The sequence below is a fragment of the Pavona decussata genome, unplaced genomic scaffold, assembly GCF_977016875.1.
Source record: "Pavona decussata unplaced genomic scaffold, jaPavDecu1.1 SCAFFOLD_102, whole genome shotgun sequence".
Lineage (NCBI taxonomy): Eukaryota > Metazoa > Cnidaria > Anthozoa > Scleractinia > Agariciidae > Pavona > Pavona decussata.
The window spans coordinates 58,543-78,998 of record NW_028145517.1 but is presented as its reverse complement, the minus strand read 5'-3'; the positions used below and the strand labels follow the sequence as shown (position 1 = coordinate 78,998).

Sequence of the window (20,456 nt, the reverse complement as noted above, 5' to 3'; positions counted from 1 at the left end):
ATTCCGATTTCCACTTCTACTACCTCTCACAGACTGTCCTTTTAGCCTAGAACTATACTTCAGTGGAACTCCCTGCCTCCGGTTGTTTTTACTTTCTCTTTTGATCCTGCTCAATTCCGAAACAACGAGTCTAAAATCACCCACCAACTAGTGTTGTCTTTCTGTTGTTTGATAGGTTGCTTTGATGGTAACTAACTAACTAACTAACTAACTAACTAACTAACTAACTAACTAACTAACTAACTAACTAACTAACTAACTAACTAACTAACTAACTAACTAACTAACTAACTAACTAACTAACTAACTAAACAAATAAATAAATAAATAAATAAATAAATAAATAAAAATGAACGTACAAGAAGAGGGTGTATATTTAATGACGCATTTCAAACTTAGTTACATTCATTGACGCTTGATCATTAAAACTAATCTCGATTAAAGTGGAACTTCAATTGGATACATAGTTATTTTAAAACCTCAGTACTACAATTTTATAATTTATTTACGTACTCAGGACAGATAAATGAAGGCCTTCTACTTGTGGTGGTTGCAATCTCAGTCACTATAGCAGTGACTGTACAATAGTGACAGTGAAGCTTTACAAATTTGCGTTAAACGCCCTCGATTGGCCTATCAAGAATCCTTACAGACACTTAAGAGGGAAATCCACACTTGGACGCTTAACAGATCGATCACGGGTAAAAAATATGAAATTCCGGCGTTCAGTCTATGTTACTATGTTTGAGGTGTTCAGTTCTTCATAAGGAAGGGTTACGGCTCTGTGCATCTCGGGAATTATGCCACTGTAGCTCAGGGAAGAATCTTAATTAACGCCTCGCTTTTGATTGCCTATTTCTGTGCGCATATTCAGGAGGATCCACATCCATAGGTTCCTCCGTGCTGCCGTGTCCCGGTGGATAGGTTCTTGCCGGTGATAGGCCTCGACAAGGGTGACCCTTTCTCCTAGCCGTCTGGTACTGCTGATGACGCGACGTCCAATAGCGCTGGACGTCTTGCTCCGTCTCCTTTCCTTCTTCCATGACATTCTGAACATTGGGTACTTCCTTGAAGACATTTCGAGCTGGTAAAGAAATAACCTTCCCCTCTTTGTCATAGGTAAACTTGGATTTCTGCGTATATAGATAGGGCGACAATTTCACCGCCCTGCCACGCTCCACGATGTTAGCAATGATCAAGATAAACCCTAGGACACTCTGGGGGTAATTCCTAATCACGGTCGTTGAGTCTCCCTCGCTGGGACGGAAGAGGCGCAGCTGATGATGGGAGTGCCATTCTCCAATGTGGCATAACATGTAGTCTTGGGTAAGGAGCTCACCGTTATTCTTTAGGTAAGGGATATCTTGGTTGAAGGACACGTTTGTACGGCTACAATGTTTTCCAGGACCTAGTACTATGTGTATCACTGCATCACCCTCGGACGTCCACAAACCAAACAAGTCTCCCCCAGTTTCCACATCTGGATACGCAAGAACCAGCCTTGACACCATATCTAGGTCTTCCTGAAACACGTAAACCGTTAAAGGGTTGGTACGGCCTAGTTGTGCCCTTGGTATCCTTTCGTATGATTCCCACATTGAATCAAGATTGCTATGTCCCACACCGGTCTCGACGGATTCTTTACTGGTGATCGCTTTCTTGTAGCTACTTTCATCAATGGTGGTTGGGCCTTTGTTCATCTCGCCTTTCCTTTCATTTACTTCTCGGCCACTTACGCTTGCCACTGTTTCGCCGGTAATCTTTCTAATTTCGTCAACTTGCCTGAAGATACTTTCGTCTTCAAGGGTGTCAATTTCCCCTTTGCTTGAGACTGAGGTGGTGGACACAAGATACGGGGATAACTGCACCTCAGATCGGTCGTAGTTCCCTGTGATGAGCAGAGCTCTCGAAATTTCGATTTCTTTTTTAAATAATCCTTTATCGCCTCGTAGGGCTGCCACCATCATACTTCTGCTTTTATTTTCGTCGGTCGTGTACTGCCATTGTCCAATGCGAGGGAGCCCGAAAGTTTTCATCAAAGCTTTTCTCATATTTTTCGTGTCATCCTCCGTATTTGATGAGGCCGAGCGCTTTTCAGCCTGATGCTGGTCACTTCCGGCCTGTCCTGTAACTAGGTGAATAACGATCTCGTTGTCGTCTGTCCACAAACCGAACAGATCGCCGCTAGTTTCCCCATCTTTATGTTCACTGACAAACTTGTTTAGCCGTTCACGATCTTTACTGTACATGTAAATTTTCGGGCACTTACTTCTCTTGGCTGCCATAGCTTTATCCCGCTATAAATCGCTCGTCTGCACTATCACCGTGAACTGTGTGGAACTTTGTGCAAATGGCGTCTTCTGTTATTAATTTGCATTGCTGTTCCCGAGTGCACATGCGCACCAGACGGTGTGGTTTCCGAGAAAATTTCAATTTCATTCATTCATCAGTCGTTGTTTACCATCAATTACTCCTTGCGTGAGAGAGTTTAATTTGGGAACTTTTTTACAAAAGAACGTTGAACTACCCCGACATTGAAATATTTGGCTTTAGTCGAAAATAAAACCCTATCCATACCTATCCATACCATGCCAATATTTGACAGCTGGAGTTTAGTCTTCCTCATTTTCTGAGAAATGTTTTTCAGTATTGTTGCACGAGTTTTCATGGTAGAGTCATAATTAACGAGGCAGGTCTCTTAAAAACCAGTCTTATATGAACTACTCTCAACAGACAGTCTCTCTATTGGCAACTGGAGAGTTTATTTTCCCTTTTTGTGCCTCAGGCCTCTACTGCAAGACCACGCTTTTATTTTATCTGTCGTGACATATTTCAGTGCATGCCGTTGAGGGTTAGAAATGTCGAAAGGAAAATTCCACACCTCGTCGGCTATTGTATTTCTTTCCCGTCATTTTTGACACTTGACAGGTTTAATTAAGTCTTCCTCTTTTTCTAAGAAATGTTTTGAACGCGCTAAAGTGATAATGTCAGGGTCATTATTACATGTAACGAGCCAGGTTTCTAAGAAATCGCAATTATCTAAACTACTCTTGACAGAAACAGACTTTCCTTTCATTATCAACCCAGAGAGTTACATAGCCATGATATTAGTGCCTTAGTTCTCTTGGTCAAGGTCAACACAAGCCCAACGTCACGCTTTCATTTTATTCTGCTAACTCTAACATATGTCGGTTCCAAATGTTCTAAGGATTTTACATGCCCGGTGCATTAATTAAATAGTCATGGAATTGAATAGTCATGCAATGTAACTGGTCAGTGTTTTTAAAGCCTATCCACATGAGATATCCAAGCCAAGATTGTTGTTTGTATGCTGAATTCAGTTCAAACTGTCCCCAGCAAACCACCCACTGGTGGCCATTCCCTCTATCACCTGTCTCTCAGGCGATGATACTACAAGCTGGGTGGACTCTGACTCTGTCTCCACAGTTAATTTTCCACTCTTGAGATCAAACACCAATCTTTCCATTTTCGTGTTGTCTTGTCCACCTTTAGCGATAACTTTCAGTCGGCTTGCTACAACCTCTGACTTCACTGCACTTGTGCTGCCATCTTCCTCTTTCGTTTCTTCGTCCTTCCTCGTGACAAAATGGAAGTCAAATTCTCTTTCGTTCTGCTGGTTGTTCTCCTCGGTTGGGTCCATGTCAATGCGTTTTTTATATTCAATTACTGTTTAGGATGTCGCTAGGATATTCTGTTGAATAACTTAGGAAATCAAATAATCACTCCCGTCTCCTTTTCTGCAGAATATTATACCCACGTCGTCGTCAACAATAATTTATTGTTGCGCTTTCATTTTTTATTTATCAGGGAAAAACCCTTTTGTTACACAAGACCCTACTTCCGCTTATTTCCCTATTAGGGCATGACTCGACAGTTGTCAAAAAGTCCCTTCAAATTCCAAGAAAACAAAATCATATGGATGACGTCATGCCCGCAATCACATAACAAAGAAGCTGCGCTCGAAACCGAAAGCACTGAGTCCGTAGAGCACGGAAGCGAAAGCAAGCACTAGCGAAACTTGTGAAAGCGAACTTGGATAACTGGGGATATTCTGTTTGCGCTAATCGTTGCAGTACAAAGCAAAAGAATCTGTTTAGTCACTGTTTTGCAAGTCAGACTTCCAAGATGTCTTCAAACCCACAGCGTATTCAACAACATCTTGAGAACAGAGGAGGCAGCTCTGAATCTCTGGTTTTTGATCCCGCCACCGGAAAGTTGATGGTGAAACCACAACACGAAGCCCAAAATTCCGACAGGACGGTCATGCTGGACATGAATAAAGCCGGCTCAGGGGGATTCTTCAGTTTTAGTGAACATATCTCACAGGAAAACGATGTTGGAGGCTTTATGCGTTGGTGAATCAGCCCCATTGAATCATCACCATATCACGCGCGCTGAATACTGTTCAGAATGACTTGTTCAAGTTTGCATGTTGTACTCTTTATTTTACCGGCGGAAACTTTAAAATTAACTAACTGAACTTTAGTAGGGACTGAGTAACTTCCTGAAAACTGTAGGGACTAGTAGCACAAGCGGGAGACATAACTAAAAGACACGACTATGGAAGCAATGAAATGATAGCCAAGGAACATTGTATTGACTTCACGGGAGAACAATGAAATCTTCGTTGCAATTTGTGTTCAATTCATCTTTTTAAAGCAGTACAAATTTGTTGTACCGTGAGAAAATGTTTACCGTAGAGCAGTCGTTATTTTTTTTAGGGCGCTGCATGGTTAGTTTATAGTTAACCCGAGTATTCCAAGAAATCATGTTATTCAGTCGTGTATGAGTGTACAAACAGGTTGTAATGTTCAATTGTTGTTTAATATGTAGTTATCTCAGTTTAAGACGTATAAAATTAAGGTCATGTCGAATGCTTGTTTCTGTGAATAAATGTTAAAACAATTTTTCGTTACTTTCTCTGCTATTGTAGACCAGTTTTAACGATAAACTTCATTTAGTTGTATAACTCTTTTATGCGAGGACTTGTACTCTAAAAATGCGACTGCCGTGGACCGCTAAGCAAGTAAGCGAACGAGGAAATCGACTTTGGCTTACAAGGCTAATTTTGACTCCTTGCACGAGCTGATTTGCCGTTCAAGCAGAAGTGCAAAATGTGGTTTAGTGATGGTTAACATAAGCTTGAAAGCGCTTTCACAGAAATGTTCTTTGTGGGTCTTCAATCAGCCACGGGATGTATGCATGCAGTCAGAGCGATTTCACTGGATAATTTCTTTTGAAGCTAGTAAAGTTTTATATATTTCTTGCCAAAAATGTTTTGGTATGCAAGGCTTGTTTTTGAATAATTTTTGGTTTCCCGGAAAAATCTATTTATGGTATCCTTGCACAGTCTTCATGGAAAGTGATTTGCATGCATGGCAAGCACGTGAAAGATCTTGTCACGCGGAAAAATAAAGGTCATGGAAGTGGGGATTGATAGTCATGCAAGAGTATTAAAGAGATGTCTGGAAACGAATTGAAACACCGAACTATCGAGGACCAGTATACACCTGTATTTGACAGGGTCAGACAAATTATTTTATTTAAGATTGCTTCATTGTCAAATCAGTTACAGCCATTAACACGGAGGTCAGGTCTTGTTTTCCACAAAAAAGAAAAAGATACACGCTTAAAATACACGAACTCAGTTTCAAACGTAACAGAATCCTATCAAATGACAACGATGTCCCATTTGCTTTTATTTAGTGGGTTAGCTAACTAAAAGACTTGTGAGAAAATATTTACGCGTTTCTGTGTGATTGTCCACTGTCCCTATCGAAGCCTATCATTTGCATTAATTAAGTTGAGGATAATGATTGAATTATTTTCCAGCGAAAAAATCGACATTTTCCTCGCTCACTTCCATGTCTTGACAAGTTTTGCAGTCAGCTTTTCTTTCGCTCATCATTGGGTACCACCTCAGAATAGCGGGCTTGTCAAACCTGTGGAAGCCATCTGCTGGGTACCCGGCATACTGCTGCTCTCTGCGATTGGCCCACATGTAGTATGGAGCCTCCAGATCGCTCTCCAGAGTCTTCAGAGCGCTGTCTTTACCACGACACAGCTCCACCAGAGCAAGCTTCACTAGCATATTAGACACGGGGTTGATGTCAGAAGACAGCCCAACTTGAATGGTAGCTTTCACTTCATCGTCTCCAACGTATGGTGGATTAGCCTCGCGCGCTTGGCGGAAGGAAGACATCTCCTCTGCAGCAGCTTCCATAGATGCATCCGCATAGATGCAGGAGAAGCAAGGACCTACCTTCGGTCTCACACGCAGCACCTCTCCTCCTGCAGCTCTCACAGCGCATTTCCCATACAAGGTGGGAATTCCAAGCTCTATGGACAGGGTGTTGATGTTAAGCCTGCTTCTGATATTGTCTGTGGCTGCGATGATAATGTCGCTTCCCGTGAGAATTTTTCTGGCGTCTTCTAAATTGTTGATGTTGGTGTTGTAGATTTCCACCTCAGCGAACGGGTTCTTGTCCAAGATACGGTCTCGCATGACATTGGTCTTCAGGCGTCCCAGATCGCTTAAACCACAAACATGGCGGACGATGTTGTGAAGCTCGATTCGATCGAAATCGACCAGTATAAACTTGCCAACTCCAGCCTTAGCAAGCTCTATAACCACTTGGGAACCACCGCTACCGAGCCCGACTACTGCAACCTTGCGGTCCTCCAGAAGACTCGACTCCAGTATGCCATGGCTTCGGGAGTAGAGCTGGGCTTTTCGTGGTTGGCGAAGGACGGCTGCTTGTTCTAGCAGTTCGGTTGACTTTGGTCTCACGCAAGCTCTGACATGGTCGTCTTCGGAAACCAAAATTGCGACCTGTGGTACATCAAGGGCTGGGAGGCTGGAAATGAGACTAGAAGCAATATCTAAAATCTCCGAACACTGAGGCAGCTCTTTAAAGACCTTGAACGCGACGCGTTTCTCGGGCTCTGGATTAGACGATTTATCGTTGCAATGAACCCGGACGTGAAGCGTGTCACAGTCGTCAAATACAGTCACAGAAAACCGTTTTTCACCAGCGTCGTTGTTTTTAAGGACATCAGTAAAATTGGGCTGCAGAAAGCAGACAACTTTACGTTCATCTTGTACCTCATGCATCGTGCTTATCGTCAGTGAGGGCAACCTCTCTGGAAAAGAATAAAATATATTTTGAAATCGAAACCGGAAGAAATCATATTCTTAGAAATAACACCCCTAAAATTATTGGCCGATCATGTTCTGGGGTTTCCCCTTACGTTAGCATATGATGCTTTTTCATTCTTGGAAATCAGTGGTAGGATTTATGGAGTAAACACTTGAATTTTTGTTTTAGTTGCAGCTTTGGAAGACACACAAAAGTTGCGAATAGATTTATTTTATACTTCAGTGATCTTTTCCTCTGTAAGAGTATCGCTAAGATTGCCCTCTTTAATTATTTTAAACTGAAAAACAATTCTATTTTAGTTTCATTTCTATCTGCGCATAATGTGACGTTTGTTTACCAAGTGTCATGGGTAGAAAATTTCCAAGAAAGTCAGGAAGCGTGTGATTTGGTGAGGGATTATACCAAAATTCCAACTTGAATTCCACATCAACATATAGAAGCAGTACTTTATGCTGACAAGCTTACTCTGCCTGCATTTTTTAAACTTGTAAAAGGAATCTTTTTATGCCTAGTAGCAATGACTCTTTGACTAAGCTGTTCATGCCGACTAGTTTGTAGCGGGTAACAATTCCATCATAAAGACTAAATCGAATGCACCATTGCTCAGTGTGAAGAATTAAGATTCAATGCCTTCAGTAGTTTCACACAAAAAAAGTGACAACCTCCGTGTATATCCAGGGAAACTTATCCAAAGCTATTGTAGTGCTGAGGGCTGTTTTGTAGTCATCGTTTTCGACTTAATCATCTCGCCCGTGGTATTTCAGGCATTTGAATGATTTGGTCACTTACTGCGGTACAAACTGACTAATGCGCTACCTCGCTCGTTACATTCAGCTTTGTTCTTGTATCTTCCTTCTCGCTGTTGCTTTTCTTGACCATGAATGTCAATACCAGGTTTTTGAGAAGAACCGTGTTGACTCGTTTGGCGTCCATTGTTCGATTTCTTTTTCCTTAGAGGTACTGAACCCATGGTTAAGCCGGTTAATTAAACCAAATCAACAATTACAACACTTTTACTGATAATGGGATATCCACATAAATTTTGGCAGTAACTTCCGTGAGAACACGTTCATGAATCTATTCGTGCAATAATTGGAGATCACCCCTCTCAATATTTTTGTTTCGCTAGCAACCATCTTTGCAACACTGACAATAGGTCATATTCCAAGAAAACAGGGAAACCTAAACTATACATAGAGAACGAAAGATACTCTGAGTATCGTCATGTTCCGTCATTGTTTGAAAATATTTCGACAACAAGTGACCATAAAAGTAAGTTAATTGGAAACAAGGCAGACTAAGAATATAACTTGTTTCCAATTAACTAATTTTTCATTTTAGAGAAAAAATTGTTTCTTGATCCTGTCATATTAAATCAAACAGAAAGGTTTCGTTTACAGGATTGAAAATTATGTTGAATTGAAAGCTTTCGATTCCCTCTAGGAATCGTTTGTTGTCGAAATATTTTAGCACAATGAACATACTCAGAGTATCTTTGATTCTCTGTGTGCTGAACTATCACCAGGTACTGGGTTCCTAAACTTTACACTGGCTTCTCTACATTCCATATAGATAATCCTTAAGCTTTAGTAAATATGATGATGCATGTCGATAATCATCGATCACTGAGGGAGATCACGACCGTGACACGTGTGTGCATTTTCTCGCAAATCAGCACGTAGTTTTGCTAAGCTAAGAGCCTGTCGCAACTGCTTCTTTCCATACATTTAATCTAAGTCGTTTCATTTTCTCATCATATACATAAATGAGATGATTTAACCTATTTGAGCGAAGACTTCATCTTTAAGACATAATATACGAAAATAAGTTCACCGAGAAGAACACTCGGTCTTTCAGTTCTTTGTGTATGCTACTAGTCGTATCAAAACTATCAATACATTAGATTAACCACGATACACTCACAGAAATGAAAAGAACACGGCAATGTTCGAATTTAAATTTAAAAGGCCTCCACTGATTAAGCTGCCCGTTTAAGCTGATGATGACTGCAATAGTTAAGTCCAGTACAATTGATATTCTCCCGTTTAACATTTGAATCAGCTCGCAACACTGGAACTGCTTGACAGCTTGAAGAAGACACTTGTTCGGTGTCAGTGACCAGAATGTTCGACGTACGTAAGCCGTAGGAAGAAGCCATCAGCAGCCATCCCTCTTACGATTTGGCGATCAGTTCTTGTACGAGCTTCGGCTTCAGACATAATCTCAAACCTTCCATTCTCATAATTCATCACCTGCACTTGGTTCGGAAAATTCTCTGGGTGTTCCATGTATTTGTCAACGTCCACTTTCTTAGGAGAAGACATGTTTCCGACAGTATCTCTTAACGATGACGGCCCAGTAAGGTACAGTAGGGACGAATTTCTGCCCAACTTCAGAGGTACAGCTTCAAGGTTTACTTCAGGGAGTTGTCTTCATACCTTGTGCTTGATTCCGGGAAAAAGCCAGAAGGAGTGAATCAGGGGAAGGGGGACAGGCCGATTTCTGTTAAACAAATTCATTATTTGATGAGCCCAAGAATTCGAACGTTGAGCAGCATAATTCTCTAAAGACGACAAAACAAAATACATTACAGCTTTAAAATGGGAGTTATGAATGAGAACTGAAACTAAAGAGCACGAAGGATTGCTCTTGATGTCAATCAAAGGGGGACAAGAGATGAAGGTGACACTGTAGTATACCGTACGTGTATGCGCCACATTTATCCTACCCACCCCACTCCCGCGCGGCCCCATTCTTTCGGTATATAATTCTACATGTTGCCTCAACATTTACCCACTCTGTGTACAGCTTTTACAGGATAACACTGATTTAAGCTGGTTGTATCTCTATGTAAATCCTAATTAGTACAATACAAGGTGCATTTAAAAATGTTTATTTGCTATATTGTTCACAAAACGTAATGTTTGGGGAGCAGTGAGGGCACTCGCCTCCTCCCAGTGTGGCCCCGATTTCCGGACTCCGTCTTTGTGCTCCGAGAGGTTTTTCTCCGGATAACTCCGGTTTTCCCCTCTCCTCAAAAATCAGTTCGACCCAGAGAGTCTCCTCAATTAGCGCTCCGCGCTAAATACATTTCTCCTATATTTATTTGACATTCAGCTTATCCACCAATTTTAAAAACAAATACACTAAGCTTTTAAACTGAAGGTTTCAACGACACTAGGTCCCTTCAGTATAATTTTCGTCTGTGTAATTGATCTAATGACTAGTAAAAACAGATGTGTCAGGAGGGTAGAGCCTTTTTACGGTTTTAGCTTTAACGTCTCTTTCTTCATCTTCATTTTGATGTTCCACGTGTGGTCTCTTCCGTTTACGAGACATCACAGGTCGCGTTGTGTTTCTTTCGGCCGCATCAGCTGATATTTCCTCCAGACCAGTGATGTCTTCTTCACTGTTGATGTACTCTGCCCCTTTCCCCAAAGCGCTGACATACTTTGAACGGAAGGGGCTTTCATCCGGCAAGAGCTCGAAGCTTCCCTCTAATACCGGCAGCTTCCGGCTGGATCCTTTCTCAAATTCAAACAGAAAGCAGCCGACGCTTACTTCAGAATGAGACCGCGATCCAATGTTGGCAATAAACAGAATAAAGCGGTTCAGGCCGTAGTTTGGCATGTTCCTCCATACGGTTCCTTCATCGCCACCGCTTGGTCGTGTGAGACCGATCGTGTGATGCGAATGCCACTCGCCGATGTGACATAGTGCTTCCTTTCCGGTCAAGTCAGAGCCAACCTTTTCAAGATATTGCACGTCTTGGTAGAAGGAGTGAGGCGCTCTTCGGCAGTTTTCTCCTGGACCCAACACCAGTTGGATGACAGCGGTGCGATCGTCCGCCCAGAGACCGAACAAATCGCCTCCTGTCTCAAGAGTCTGGTTCTTTAAAACCCAAGCGCAAATCTGTCTGTACTCGTCGGCATATATGGCCACTGTGAACTCTTTGCCCTTAGACATTAAGATGCTGATCAGCTTTTAAAAAAAGTAAAGTACTTCCAAAACTATAATGTGAGTGCCTGCAGTGTTTTGTTTTCGAACTAAAATTATTTCGCAGAAATTCGTTGTGATGTATTTATATCTTGTGATGATGCCAATAGTAAAGTTACACTTTTCATTTTGTCAAGCGTGACTTGAATTGTGAATTCTAATGACATTTCTCGGAAATCGCGGATGTCAAAACAAACTAAAATGAATGTGCATAACTTCAATTTTACGAACAAACAAAAGTTAAGTCAAAAGTTCGATGTAGAGATGGATTTCTCATATGCACTCCTGAATATGGTTAAAGCAAAATTCCTATTTTTATTGAAAATCGTTCCTCTGAAACCATGTTTACTGTAAATAGTCTTAAGCGTGACATAATCATATCTATGCTAGACTCTACAAAACAGGACCCATTTGCTTTTCGTCTGATCACAATTAAAGTGTAATATGTGTGCCTATGTGCTTAGTACAGTGTATCGATTCCCCTGGCACCATCACGCTGACTAACATGGCTTGATTAAAGCTTTATTTATATTAAGCTAGATATGCTTTAAATGTATTAATATAAGTAATATGGGTAGTGTTCTTCAAACTCAGTGCAAATTACATAAATGACATATATAATACATGAATGTTACACAAAGCCACGTACATACACAGTTAACTGAGCGGGTGAATATCAAACGGCAAATCAACTTCAGCCTACGAGAGGAGACGCCATTTTGTTTCATCCGCCGCTATTTTTGCTGCTAAACCAAGTACAACACAATAAGATAATGTGCATGTTGATCTCTCTAAGCCGATAGTTACAGTGCAACAGTATTCTACCATACCATAGTCAGGAGCGTCATACTCAATTTCTACACAAATACGGTCAGTTGCGTGCGAGTAAGTTGAATCACATCATATCGAGTTGAGTGTCAATGTTTTCGGCCGTGGTACGCTGACAAATACAGTCATATACGTTCGTGTTCAACGTCCATGATTAATGCATTGAACGGTTGAAAAAAGCCATCAGCGGCCATTCCAGTGACCACTTGACAATCTGATTGCCTCTGAGCAGAGGCTTTATTCTTTATCTCCATTTTTCCGTTTTCATAATTCACCGTTAACACGTAGTTGGGATATCTTGAGGGATCTTGCATGAACTCATCAATTGTGGGACTACGTTTCTCGATTGGGCATAAAGTCTTCCAGTTGTAGGATCAAAGAATAAATTTTCTCCTAAAGGTAAATCCATCCTTTAAAAAGAAAAATCAACTACTGACGATTGTGGTAAACGCACAATTTAACTGACTCAAAATGTGCGAACTACGAAGCTTGCGTAGTTCTAAGTGAAGCTGAAAACTGGAAGTGAGGCAACGCAAACAAAATATATGTGGAGTGGTGGGAGGGGAGAAAAGACAACCATGCTCTTAAAATTAGGTTATGTTTATTTTTGGCTGATTAGATCTTTTACAGATCCTGCGTAAACTTGCAGCATTTTCTCTGCGGTCCTTTGCAGTTTATTCTTTAAAATTATAATTAGTACCTACACAAACCACGTCGAGTTTGAGCTGCTGACGTTTTCCGGTAGCCTTTTCTCTTAAAATTGCATGCAGCCTGGATTCTAGAAACGTTAAATGACCTCTTAAATTTTTAATTATCCGTTGGTTTCGTATCTTAGGAACCGTTGCCACGGCAACATATTATGTAAAGAATGCCAGATTTTTGGAATTATTATATTCGGCATCTAAACTTTTTGTAACTTAGTATCCAACCTGAGCAAAATGATCAAGACTAACATTTTGAGAAAACTTAGCTGTTGTAAGATCGGTTCAGATGGTTTACAAATCAAAGTTAACTGATTGCACTGGCATTTTAATCTTCAAAATGGATCTGTACAACGTGTGATATATTTCGCCAATTTTGCAACCTCTCGAAAAATATAATTCACCGAACGACTGCGCGAGAAATTAAACCACCCTTATTTTGCTTTACACCTACGTTTCCCCTTGGGTGCGTTCACATGACTAAAGCTTTCTTCGATCATACCTCGTGGGGACATACAACCAAACGCATAGCCATGGTGGGCGTACGAGACAACCTCTCTAACTCTGGGATGGGGTGGGGAGGTGAAAGACCCTGGGAGCCATGTTGGGTAACACTCAGTACAGTTGGAGTCAGAGCTCGTTTTTCAGCCGCCAGGTTTTATTTTTCAATTTACAAGCAAAAAAATGCCATCTTACACCTAATTGGGATCACAACACTCGTTTTCACATGCACTCCGGTACGAAGTATAGAAGACAATGACTTTCTACGCGTAATTTCATGGGCATGTTGGAGCAGGTACTTGGAGCAGGCCATAATCTCCAAGATCATATTGCTTCCCCGCCAATATTGCCAACCTTGCTTAGGTTGCATATGGTTTCAGAAAACGGAATCGTGTTCACCTAATGTACTTGTTGTTAGTTTGATGAAAATGCTAGATGACCTTTTCCCCTCCTTTTTAACGACATACATGCACCTTTGAAAACGAAACGAATAATATTAGTTCTCTAGTGAAGAAAACTGAAGATGTTCTTTACGACGAAACCCGAATTTCTGAGGCGATTAAGGCCATCCAACTGGCAGATATATGCCGAAGTAAACCGTTGGGTACCCTAGAAGTTACATACATGATGCACTGACACGAGGCAATAGAGCGTGTAAATCCTACACGATTTGCTGCTTTATCACATAGTTCCGAGTGACTTCTTGAGCCAGCATGTGGGCGACAATTGATAAATATGCTGCATATACATATCCCGGCCAGATACTTTTACTCTGTACAAGTTAAAAATATCACACCCTTAGACACCGGTATATTGAGACCAAACGGCTACACATCAATTTCAGTGGCCGGGATATGTTTTTTTTTTGTCTTATAATGCAATGTAGTGTAAAGTAACTGTGTTAATATAATATGTGATAGTTCACAGCATTGTGCACCACGGACAAGGACAGCGCCTTTTCTTTTTCCTTTGACTTTGTGACAACTCTTCAGCCCTCATTACTGGCCGCCTTGCAGCTATTTTAGCTTCATCTGTTGATACTTCTTGAAGACAAGCGATGTCTTCGTCACTGTTGATGTACTCTGCTCCTTTCCCCAAAACGCTGACACACTTTGAACGGAAGGGGCTCTCATCCGGCAAGAGCTCGAAGCTTCCCTCTAACACCGGCAGCTTCCGGCTGGATCCTTTCTCAAATTCAAACAGAAAGCAGCCGACGCTCACTTCAGAAGGAGACAGCGATCCAATGTTGGCAATAAACAGAATAAAGCGGTTCAGGCCGTAGTTTGGCATGTTTCTCCATACGGTTCCTTCATCGCCACCGCTTGGTCGTGTGAGACCGATCGTGTGATGCGAATGCCACTCGCCGATGTGACATAGTGCTTCCTTTCCGGTCAAGTCAGAGCCAACCTTTTCAAGATATTGCACGTCTTGGTAGAAGGAGTGAGGCGCTCTTCGGCAGTTTTCTCCTGGACCCAACACCAGTTGGATGACAGCGGTGCGATCGTCCGCCCAGAGACCGAACAAATCGCCTCCTGTCTCAAGAGTCTGGTTCTTTAAAACCCAAGCGCAAATCTGTCTGTACTCGTTGGCATATATGGCCACTTTGAAACGTCTCTTTTTCGGCATTGAGATGATGACCGAGTTACAGTTCATGAATGTTCCTTAATGACTTCGAAATTGTAATGCAAGTGCGTGTTGTGTTTTGTTTTCAGGGGAAAATTATCTTCCTTAATGCGAGATTTCTTAGAAATTCATTTTAATGTATTCATAATTTGTGTTGATCATGACGTGACATGAATATTTGTTTTCTCGCGTGATTTCTCGGAAAAACCACTTTTATTGTTCTTGTCTTAAGGCGTCGCACAGGACAACCATTCTCATGATTGCCAGCTGTGTGGCCGCCGCCATGCATGCTAACGTTTTCATGTTGCTGGTGTTCCCTGACATTCATGTCTCTCTGGGTCTGCCGCCTTCTTTAAAACCAGAGAAGTTCACGTCATAGGCCCTGGAAACCGAGTGGTTCGATGACATACGCATTCAGTACTCATACCAGTTAAGGCTCTGGTATTCTATTGTCTTCGAATTTGCTCACTGATTTCACCCCAACTATACTGTTACTATATTGTATAAACGTCAGTTCTCCCCCTTTTCTTAAACAATTCGCCACTAGGGCATGATATAATATTCCGCACGACTATTCACACGCAACCTTTAAGTAACTAGCTAGCTTGACATGGGGATGGATCTCGCCTATAAGGAAGCGGCGGATACGGATGTATAGAGGATACGACGGTGGATGCTTATTGCTTATTATTATCAATCATTTTCTTCGATTCTATCTTTCTTCCATCTATGTTGAAAATCATTCCACTCTGTTGTGTGACATAATCATGATTATGTCTGCGAAAAAAAAACTCTCACAGATGGATGGCCTGCCATTGTCCGGCACGGTGAGAGAAAGGCATTTGGTGACCAACCGGCTCTTTTATGGACTGACGAAATGGACAAAATTAAAGCGGACCGGTAAGGATCCTCGATAAGATCACTCCACGAGTAATGCAAAGCGGGCCGAATGAACTCCTAGCAACCGCTAGCCGCCCGCTGGAAAATAATAAGTGTTGGCCGCTCAATAACAGTTGGTCAAAAATTAGCATAAGGCGTGCTGATTAGAAACGTCACATCACCATAAATCCTTGAATAAGTGCCCAGGGCGGCGCTAGTACTTCAAATATAGGATACGGCAAGGGCCGCTCATTCGAGGGGTGGGGAGGACACAATGCAGTTATTGGCGGACTTGAAACTTGAATAAAAGAGAGTTCGACAAAAGGAACTCATCTCTTGTAACATTGTAGTCAAGAGCAGTTCATGATCAAATCCTATGAGTTCCAAACTGAAAAGTGATAAACAAATTTTAGTTGTCTCAGTGCTCCCCCGGCCTAACAAAAATAGAGAAAAGTTGAAGGGGGGGGGGGGGGGAGGGACACTTATTTCAAATTTTAGTCATTGGGAGGGGGGGGGGGGAGAAATTTAATGGCATTTGAATCAAGAGAGGCAGCCTGCTGTATAAACCCATTCACTCTCAGAGGTATTCCGGGAAAAAGAAATATTTTCAAGAAGCAAGTGGCCTTTCCTGCTTGTTACTTGAGGGAACCGTTTCATCCAGTTGAGGGCTATTACATGCTAAATTTGAATTTGGGTATACACAGAATTCAACACAGGAACCGGAACGCCTCAGTATTCGTTTTCATTTGTTCTGTTTTGCTGGCGTCAAAGTGTCGCCGGAGTAGTTCAGTGTTGTAAAGTTCGATTAATTTTCCAGAATTTTAGAATGAGGAACGTTGCCCTCCTCTGGTGCCGAATGATGCTAGTGATGCTGATAGAAAGGAAAACATTTAGGTATAGAAAAAACACAACTGTCAAATATATTTCTCTTAAACTACCGTGTTTACATTCTCCATATTCTCTATTGCTATGGAACTGAAGGTTATGTCTTCAAGGCCTAACTAAGTCGAAGCAAACACACATATATATACAGATATATCGCACTTCCGGATCCGGGTCACAAACAAGGAGACCTACACATTTAGAATAGTACGGTGATTGAAGTTGATGTTCACATTGGAGAAGATCCTTCCACATGACTCGTATAACGGGTCATAAAAGCACTTGACAATGAGGAGCCAAATTTTCGCCATCAGCCCTAGTGGAATGAGGAAGGCACGGGTGAGAGGTGTTAAAAACCATACGAATATAAAGCTCATGAAGCCATAAACCAAGCCATAGATAAACGACAAGAATCCGCCGAATAACAGCGTCAGCAGCGAGTACGTGGCAAAGGTCGTGTTGTGGTAGACAGTTTTGGTAAACTTGTACGCACACTCAGGGCTATGAACGGCGGCAGGCTCACATATCACGTCTGAAAATTCCGCCTGGAAAAAAGTAGATTACAGTACCTTATATTTTCAGTGAACACGAATAATAACATTACATTATCATCACATATTTTCGCTTTTTATTCGTGTCTCTTAGGAATTCTTTTTTCATGTATAATTGCTCTTATTGCATTCATTCTTGACTTGATAATGACGTTAAGCGGACTTCGAAACGTCGTCACATTTGAAACTTTTTAGCGAGATGGTTTTAAACTTTTCAATTTTATCGCAACGTTTTTAATTATAGTTAAATTATATTTTTCACCCCTGAAAAGAGGAAAGAGGGGTGGTGGTGGTGGAAGGGGGGGGGGGGGGGGGGTTGGAATGAGGGGGTCGTTGGGGAAGGGGTGTTGGGCGTAACAGATTGGATTACATATGGAAATCTTTTTGCTGGTGGCCAGTTCAAGATATTTTGAAAGGCGCTTTTAAACACGTAAAAATAAATGACAGTTTCCCTTACCGTTCTCTATACTTCAGCACGTGAAACACTGATCCCTACCCTTTTATTATACTTCCACCTTGTAAAAAGGCACCTCTTTCGGAAGGAGCCCAACCGTATAGTCCTGTCTAGGGAGTACCCCTCCAGGGTGGGGGATGAACGGCCTTTGACACCAAGAAGTGAACTCGAGAGTATCAAGTACAGAAAAGTCAGCTTGAGATCTAGACGTAAAATGCGGTCACGCAAGATACGGGTTTCCCTCTTTACGGTAACGAAACATACAAAGAAAGTCACGGGCTCCTAACTTATTTAACTTTCAACCTGGAAAAACAGCTGCAAATGTTTCTACGACGGACGCCTTCAAGTCTAATGCGCTTTTCTTGTTGTCCTTTTAAAATTTGAACGTCGCGCCATTGTGAATTGTTCTCACTTTTCAGCTACTTTTTTGTTTCATTATTGCTGAGCTCATTAAGCGGATGTTGATATTTCGAGACTCATCTATTTTAACTGTAAGGCTCCAAAGTTTTCTAACTGCTTGATAATAATGTGAATCATACGATAAAATCGAGAAGATTCCGGTATCGTTAGGTTAAGCTTCACTTGCAGGGAGAGGAAGTAAGGTCAATCGCAGGATTGTTCTCGCTTTTCAGGTAAATCAATTTCATTTTCGTGCAGCTTAAGCGGATGTAGATATTTCAAGAGACTTCTCAGTGCGAGTTTCGAAAGTCTTGTAACTGCGTGATAAATTTGTTTAAATATGATCTGAATTATATGTTGGGAGAGGAAGTGAGGTCAATCTCAGGATTGTTCTCGCTTTTCAGCGAAATCAAGTTCGTTATCGTGCAGCTTAAGCGGATGTAAATATTTCGAGACACTTCTAACTGCGAGGTTCGAAAGTCTTGTAACTGCGTGATAATTTTTTTTAAATATGATCTGAATTATATGCTGGGAGAGGAAGTGAGGTCAATCGCATGATTGTTCTCGCTTTTCAGTGAAGTCTAGTTCATTATTGTGCAGCTTAAGCGGATATAGATATTTCAAGACCGTTCTCAGTGAGAAGTCTTGTAGCTGTGTGATAAAGTTTTTTTTTTAATATGATGTGAATTAAATGATGAACTCGAGACGATTCCGGTACTCTTAGCTAAGCTAAGCTTGCAGGCAGAGGAAGCGACGTCAATCCCGTCTCGTGCTCGGCGTGTCAGAACCAAGAAGCTACAACGTACATTCGGTCGATAGCGTGTTTATTGTGAATGTTAGCTTGACTAGCAGACTTAAACCTGCAACAATGTTTACTAACACAGAGTTGACTATACTATCTATTTCTACCGCCAGGAAAGTAAGTATGGAATCTCAAAAAAACAAAACGAAACAAAACAAAAACAACGACTTGTCTACTAATTGCAAGATATTAGGTTGCGATCTCGAGTTAATTAGCGTCACGGAAAAGAAAAATGCTATACTTACTTTAATAAAATCATTGTTGTTCCGTGGATCCCGATCCTCGGCATCGCCAAATATCGGCTCTACATCCATTTTCGATTCCCGGTCAGTAATAAGGGAGAAAAAATCAGAAAAGAATTGTGCTGTTTTGCTTGAAGATTCTGGACAGTGCAATTTGTAAAACAAGCTACATAAAGGTGAACGGATTTTCACTCATCGTGACATCGTGGCATCTCGTACCCAGACTCCTCGGGCTCTTTGGCCAGCGGTTGGCTGACAGGAGGGACTTTGGGGTACAAGAAATTTTATTACCGCAGGATTTCTGCGGTGAAAAAGACCAAGAGATTCAAGCTGTTACGAGGAAGTCAATAAGAAAAAAAGACATTTTTTTTGTCGCATTTCCCAATCTCGTACCCAGAGTCCTCTCAGGCTCTTTGACCAGGGGTTGGTCATAAGGAGAGTCTCTGGGGAACTGCATGGAATTCCCGGAGGGGGGGGGGGGGGGGTACTCCCCGGAATTCTTGGTGGGGGTGTGCCGCCCGGGTCTTCAAATCCCGACCCTATTTCAGACCTAAACATGCCATTTTCCACACCCGTTTTCAGACCTGACCTCTAAAATTCATACCCGTTTTCAGACCTGATAATTATGCATCAGTGTTGACGCAAAGAGCTAAAGTAAGCTGGAATGACATAGTTTATCTATTTCTTTTTCTCGCTATCAGTTAGTCGTTCCAGTTACGTACTGAGAAGAAAAATATGTTTGTAAGCTTTCGTAAATGTTCCCCGCCCCCAAAACCCGACCCGATTTCAGACCGTTATTGTCAAAATCTATACCCTATTTCAGACCAAAACGGCTCAAAAACCATACCCTTTGGGGCGGCACATACCTATATACCTTATATAGGGGAGTACCCCCCCCCCCCGGATGGAATTTTATTTAAAATCTTTTATTGGCTTCGCCGTAACGGCTTCCATCGTTTTACCGCATAAATCCTGCGGTAATAAAATTCCAGCCCCCAGAGTCTCTCCTGGCGACCAACTGCTGGCAAAATAAACTGAGGACTCTGGGTACGAGATTGTGTCAGCCCTGTTGCCTTTTGCCGGCTGTAGTGTCAAATAATAAGAATAAGCTATGCTATTTCGTCCTCTTTAACTGTCGCTTCGCCTGTGGTGTAGTATTTATCACGTCTGCCTTGTAAAACAAAAAACAAAAACAAAAAAAGGCGAAGGAATGCTGTGTAATGGTAAAACTGCGCAAATCATATGTAAGCACATAACACTTCCTTCACGATTTCGTGGATGTTCTGATGTAATTGAAATCGTCTTAGTGCGTGACATTTTCATAGTTTAATTCACTGTGAAGATAATGCTCCCAAGAAACTTGAAGTCTTTAAGTATTTAGAGACTAAATTTGGAGCGCGGGGTGACCGGTGACGTG

General features: G+C 41.7%; 4 protein-coding genes across 4 annotated transcripts; all 4 read right to left on the bottom strand.

Annotated features, from left to right (window-relative positions):
• Window positions 1–356: 356 nt before the first annotated feature.
• On the bottom strand, window positions 357–3,008 carry LOC146471437 (uncharacterized). Its single transcript, XM_085119902.1, has one exon. The coding sequence runs from the start codon at window positions 2,283–2,285 to the stop codon at window positions 831–833; it is 1,455 nt and encodes a 484-aa protein (XP_084976028.1). The 5' UTR covers window positions 2,286–3,008; the 3' UTR covers window positions 357–830.
• Window positions 3,009–5,664: 2,656 nt separating this feature from the next.
• Window positions 5,665–8,532, bottom strand: LOC146471436 (uncharacterized). The gene is made up of 2 exons (XM_085119901.1): window positions 7,998–8,532; window positions 5,665–7,164 (listed from the first exon to the last, which is right to left on the bottom strand). The coding sequence occupies exons 1-2, from the start codon at window positions 8,149–8,151 to the stop codon at window positions 5,843–5,845; spliced, it is 1,476 nt and encodes a 491-aa protein (XP_084976027.1). The 5' UTR covers window positions 8,152–8,532; the 3' UTR covers window positions 5,665–5,842.
• A 362-nt stretch (window positions 8,533–8,894) lies between these two features.
• Window positions 8,895–15,253, bottom strand: LOC146471435 (uncharacterized). The gene is made up of 4 exons (XM_085120754.1): window positions 14,133–15,253; window positions 12,139–12,302; window positions 11,297–11,373; window positions 8,895–11,162 (listed from the first exon to the last, which is right to left on the bottom strand). The coding sequence occupies exons 1-4, from the start codon at window positions 14,858–14,860 to the stop codon at window positions 10,398–10,400; spliced, it is 1,734 nt and encodes a 577-aa protein (XP_084976880.1). The 5' UTR covers window positions 14,861–15,253; the 3' UTR covers window positions 8,895–10,397.
• A 1,351-nt stretch (window positions 15,254–16,604) lies between these two features.
• Window positions 16,605–19,242, bottom strand: LOC146471434 (caveolin-1-like). The gene is made up of 2 exons (XM_085120799.1): window positions 19,043–19,242; window positions 16,605–17,136 (listed from the first exon to the last, which is right to left on the bottom strand). The coding sequence occupies exons 1-2, from the start codon at window positions 19,109–19,111 to the stop codon at window positions 16,783–16,785; spliced, it is 423 nt and encodes a 140-aa protein (XP_084976925.1). The 5' UTR covers window positions 19,112–19,242; the 3' UTR covers window positions 16,605–16,782.
• Window positions 19,243–20,456: the final 1,214 nt, after the last annotated feature.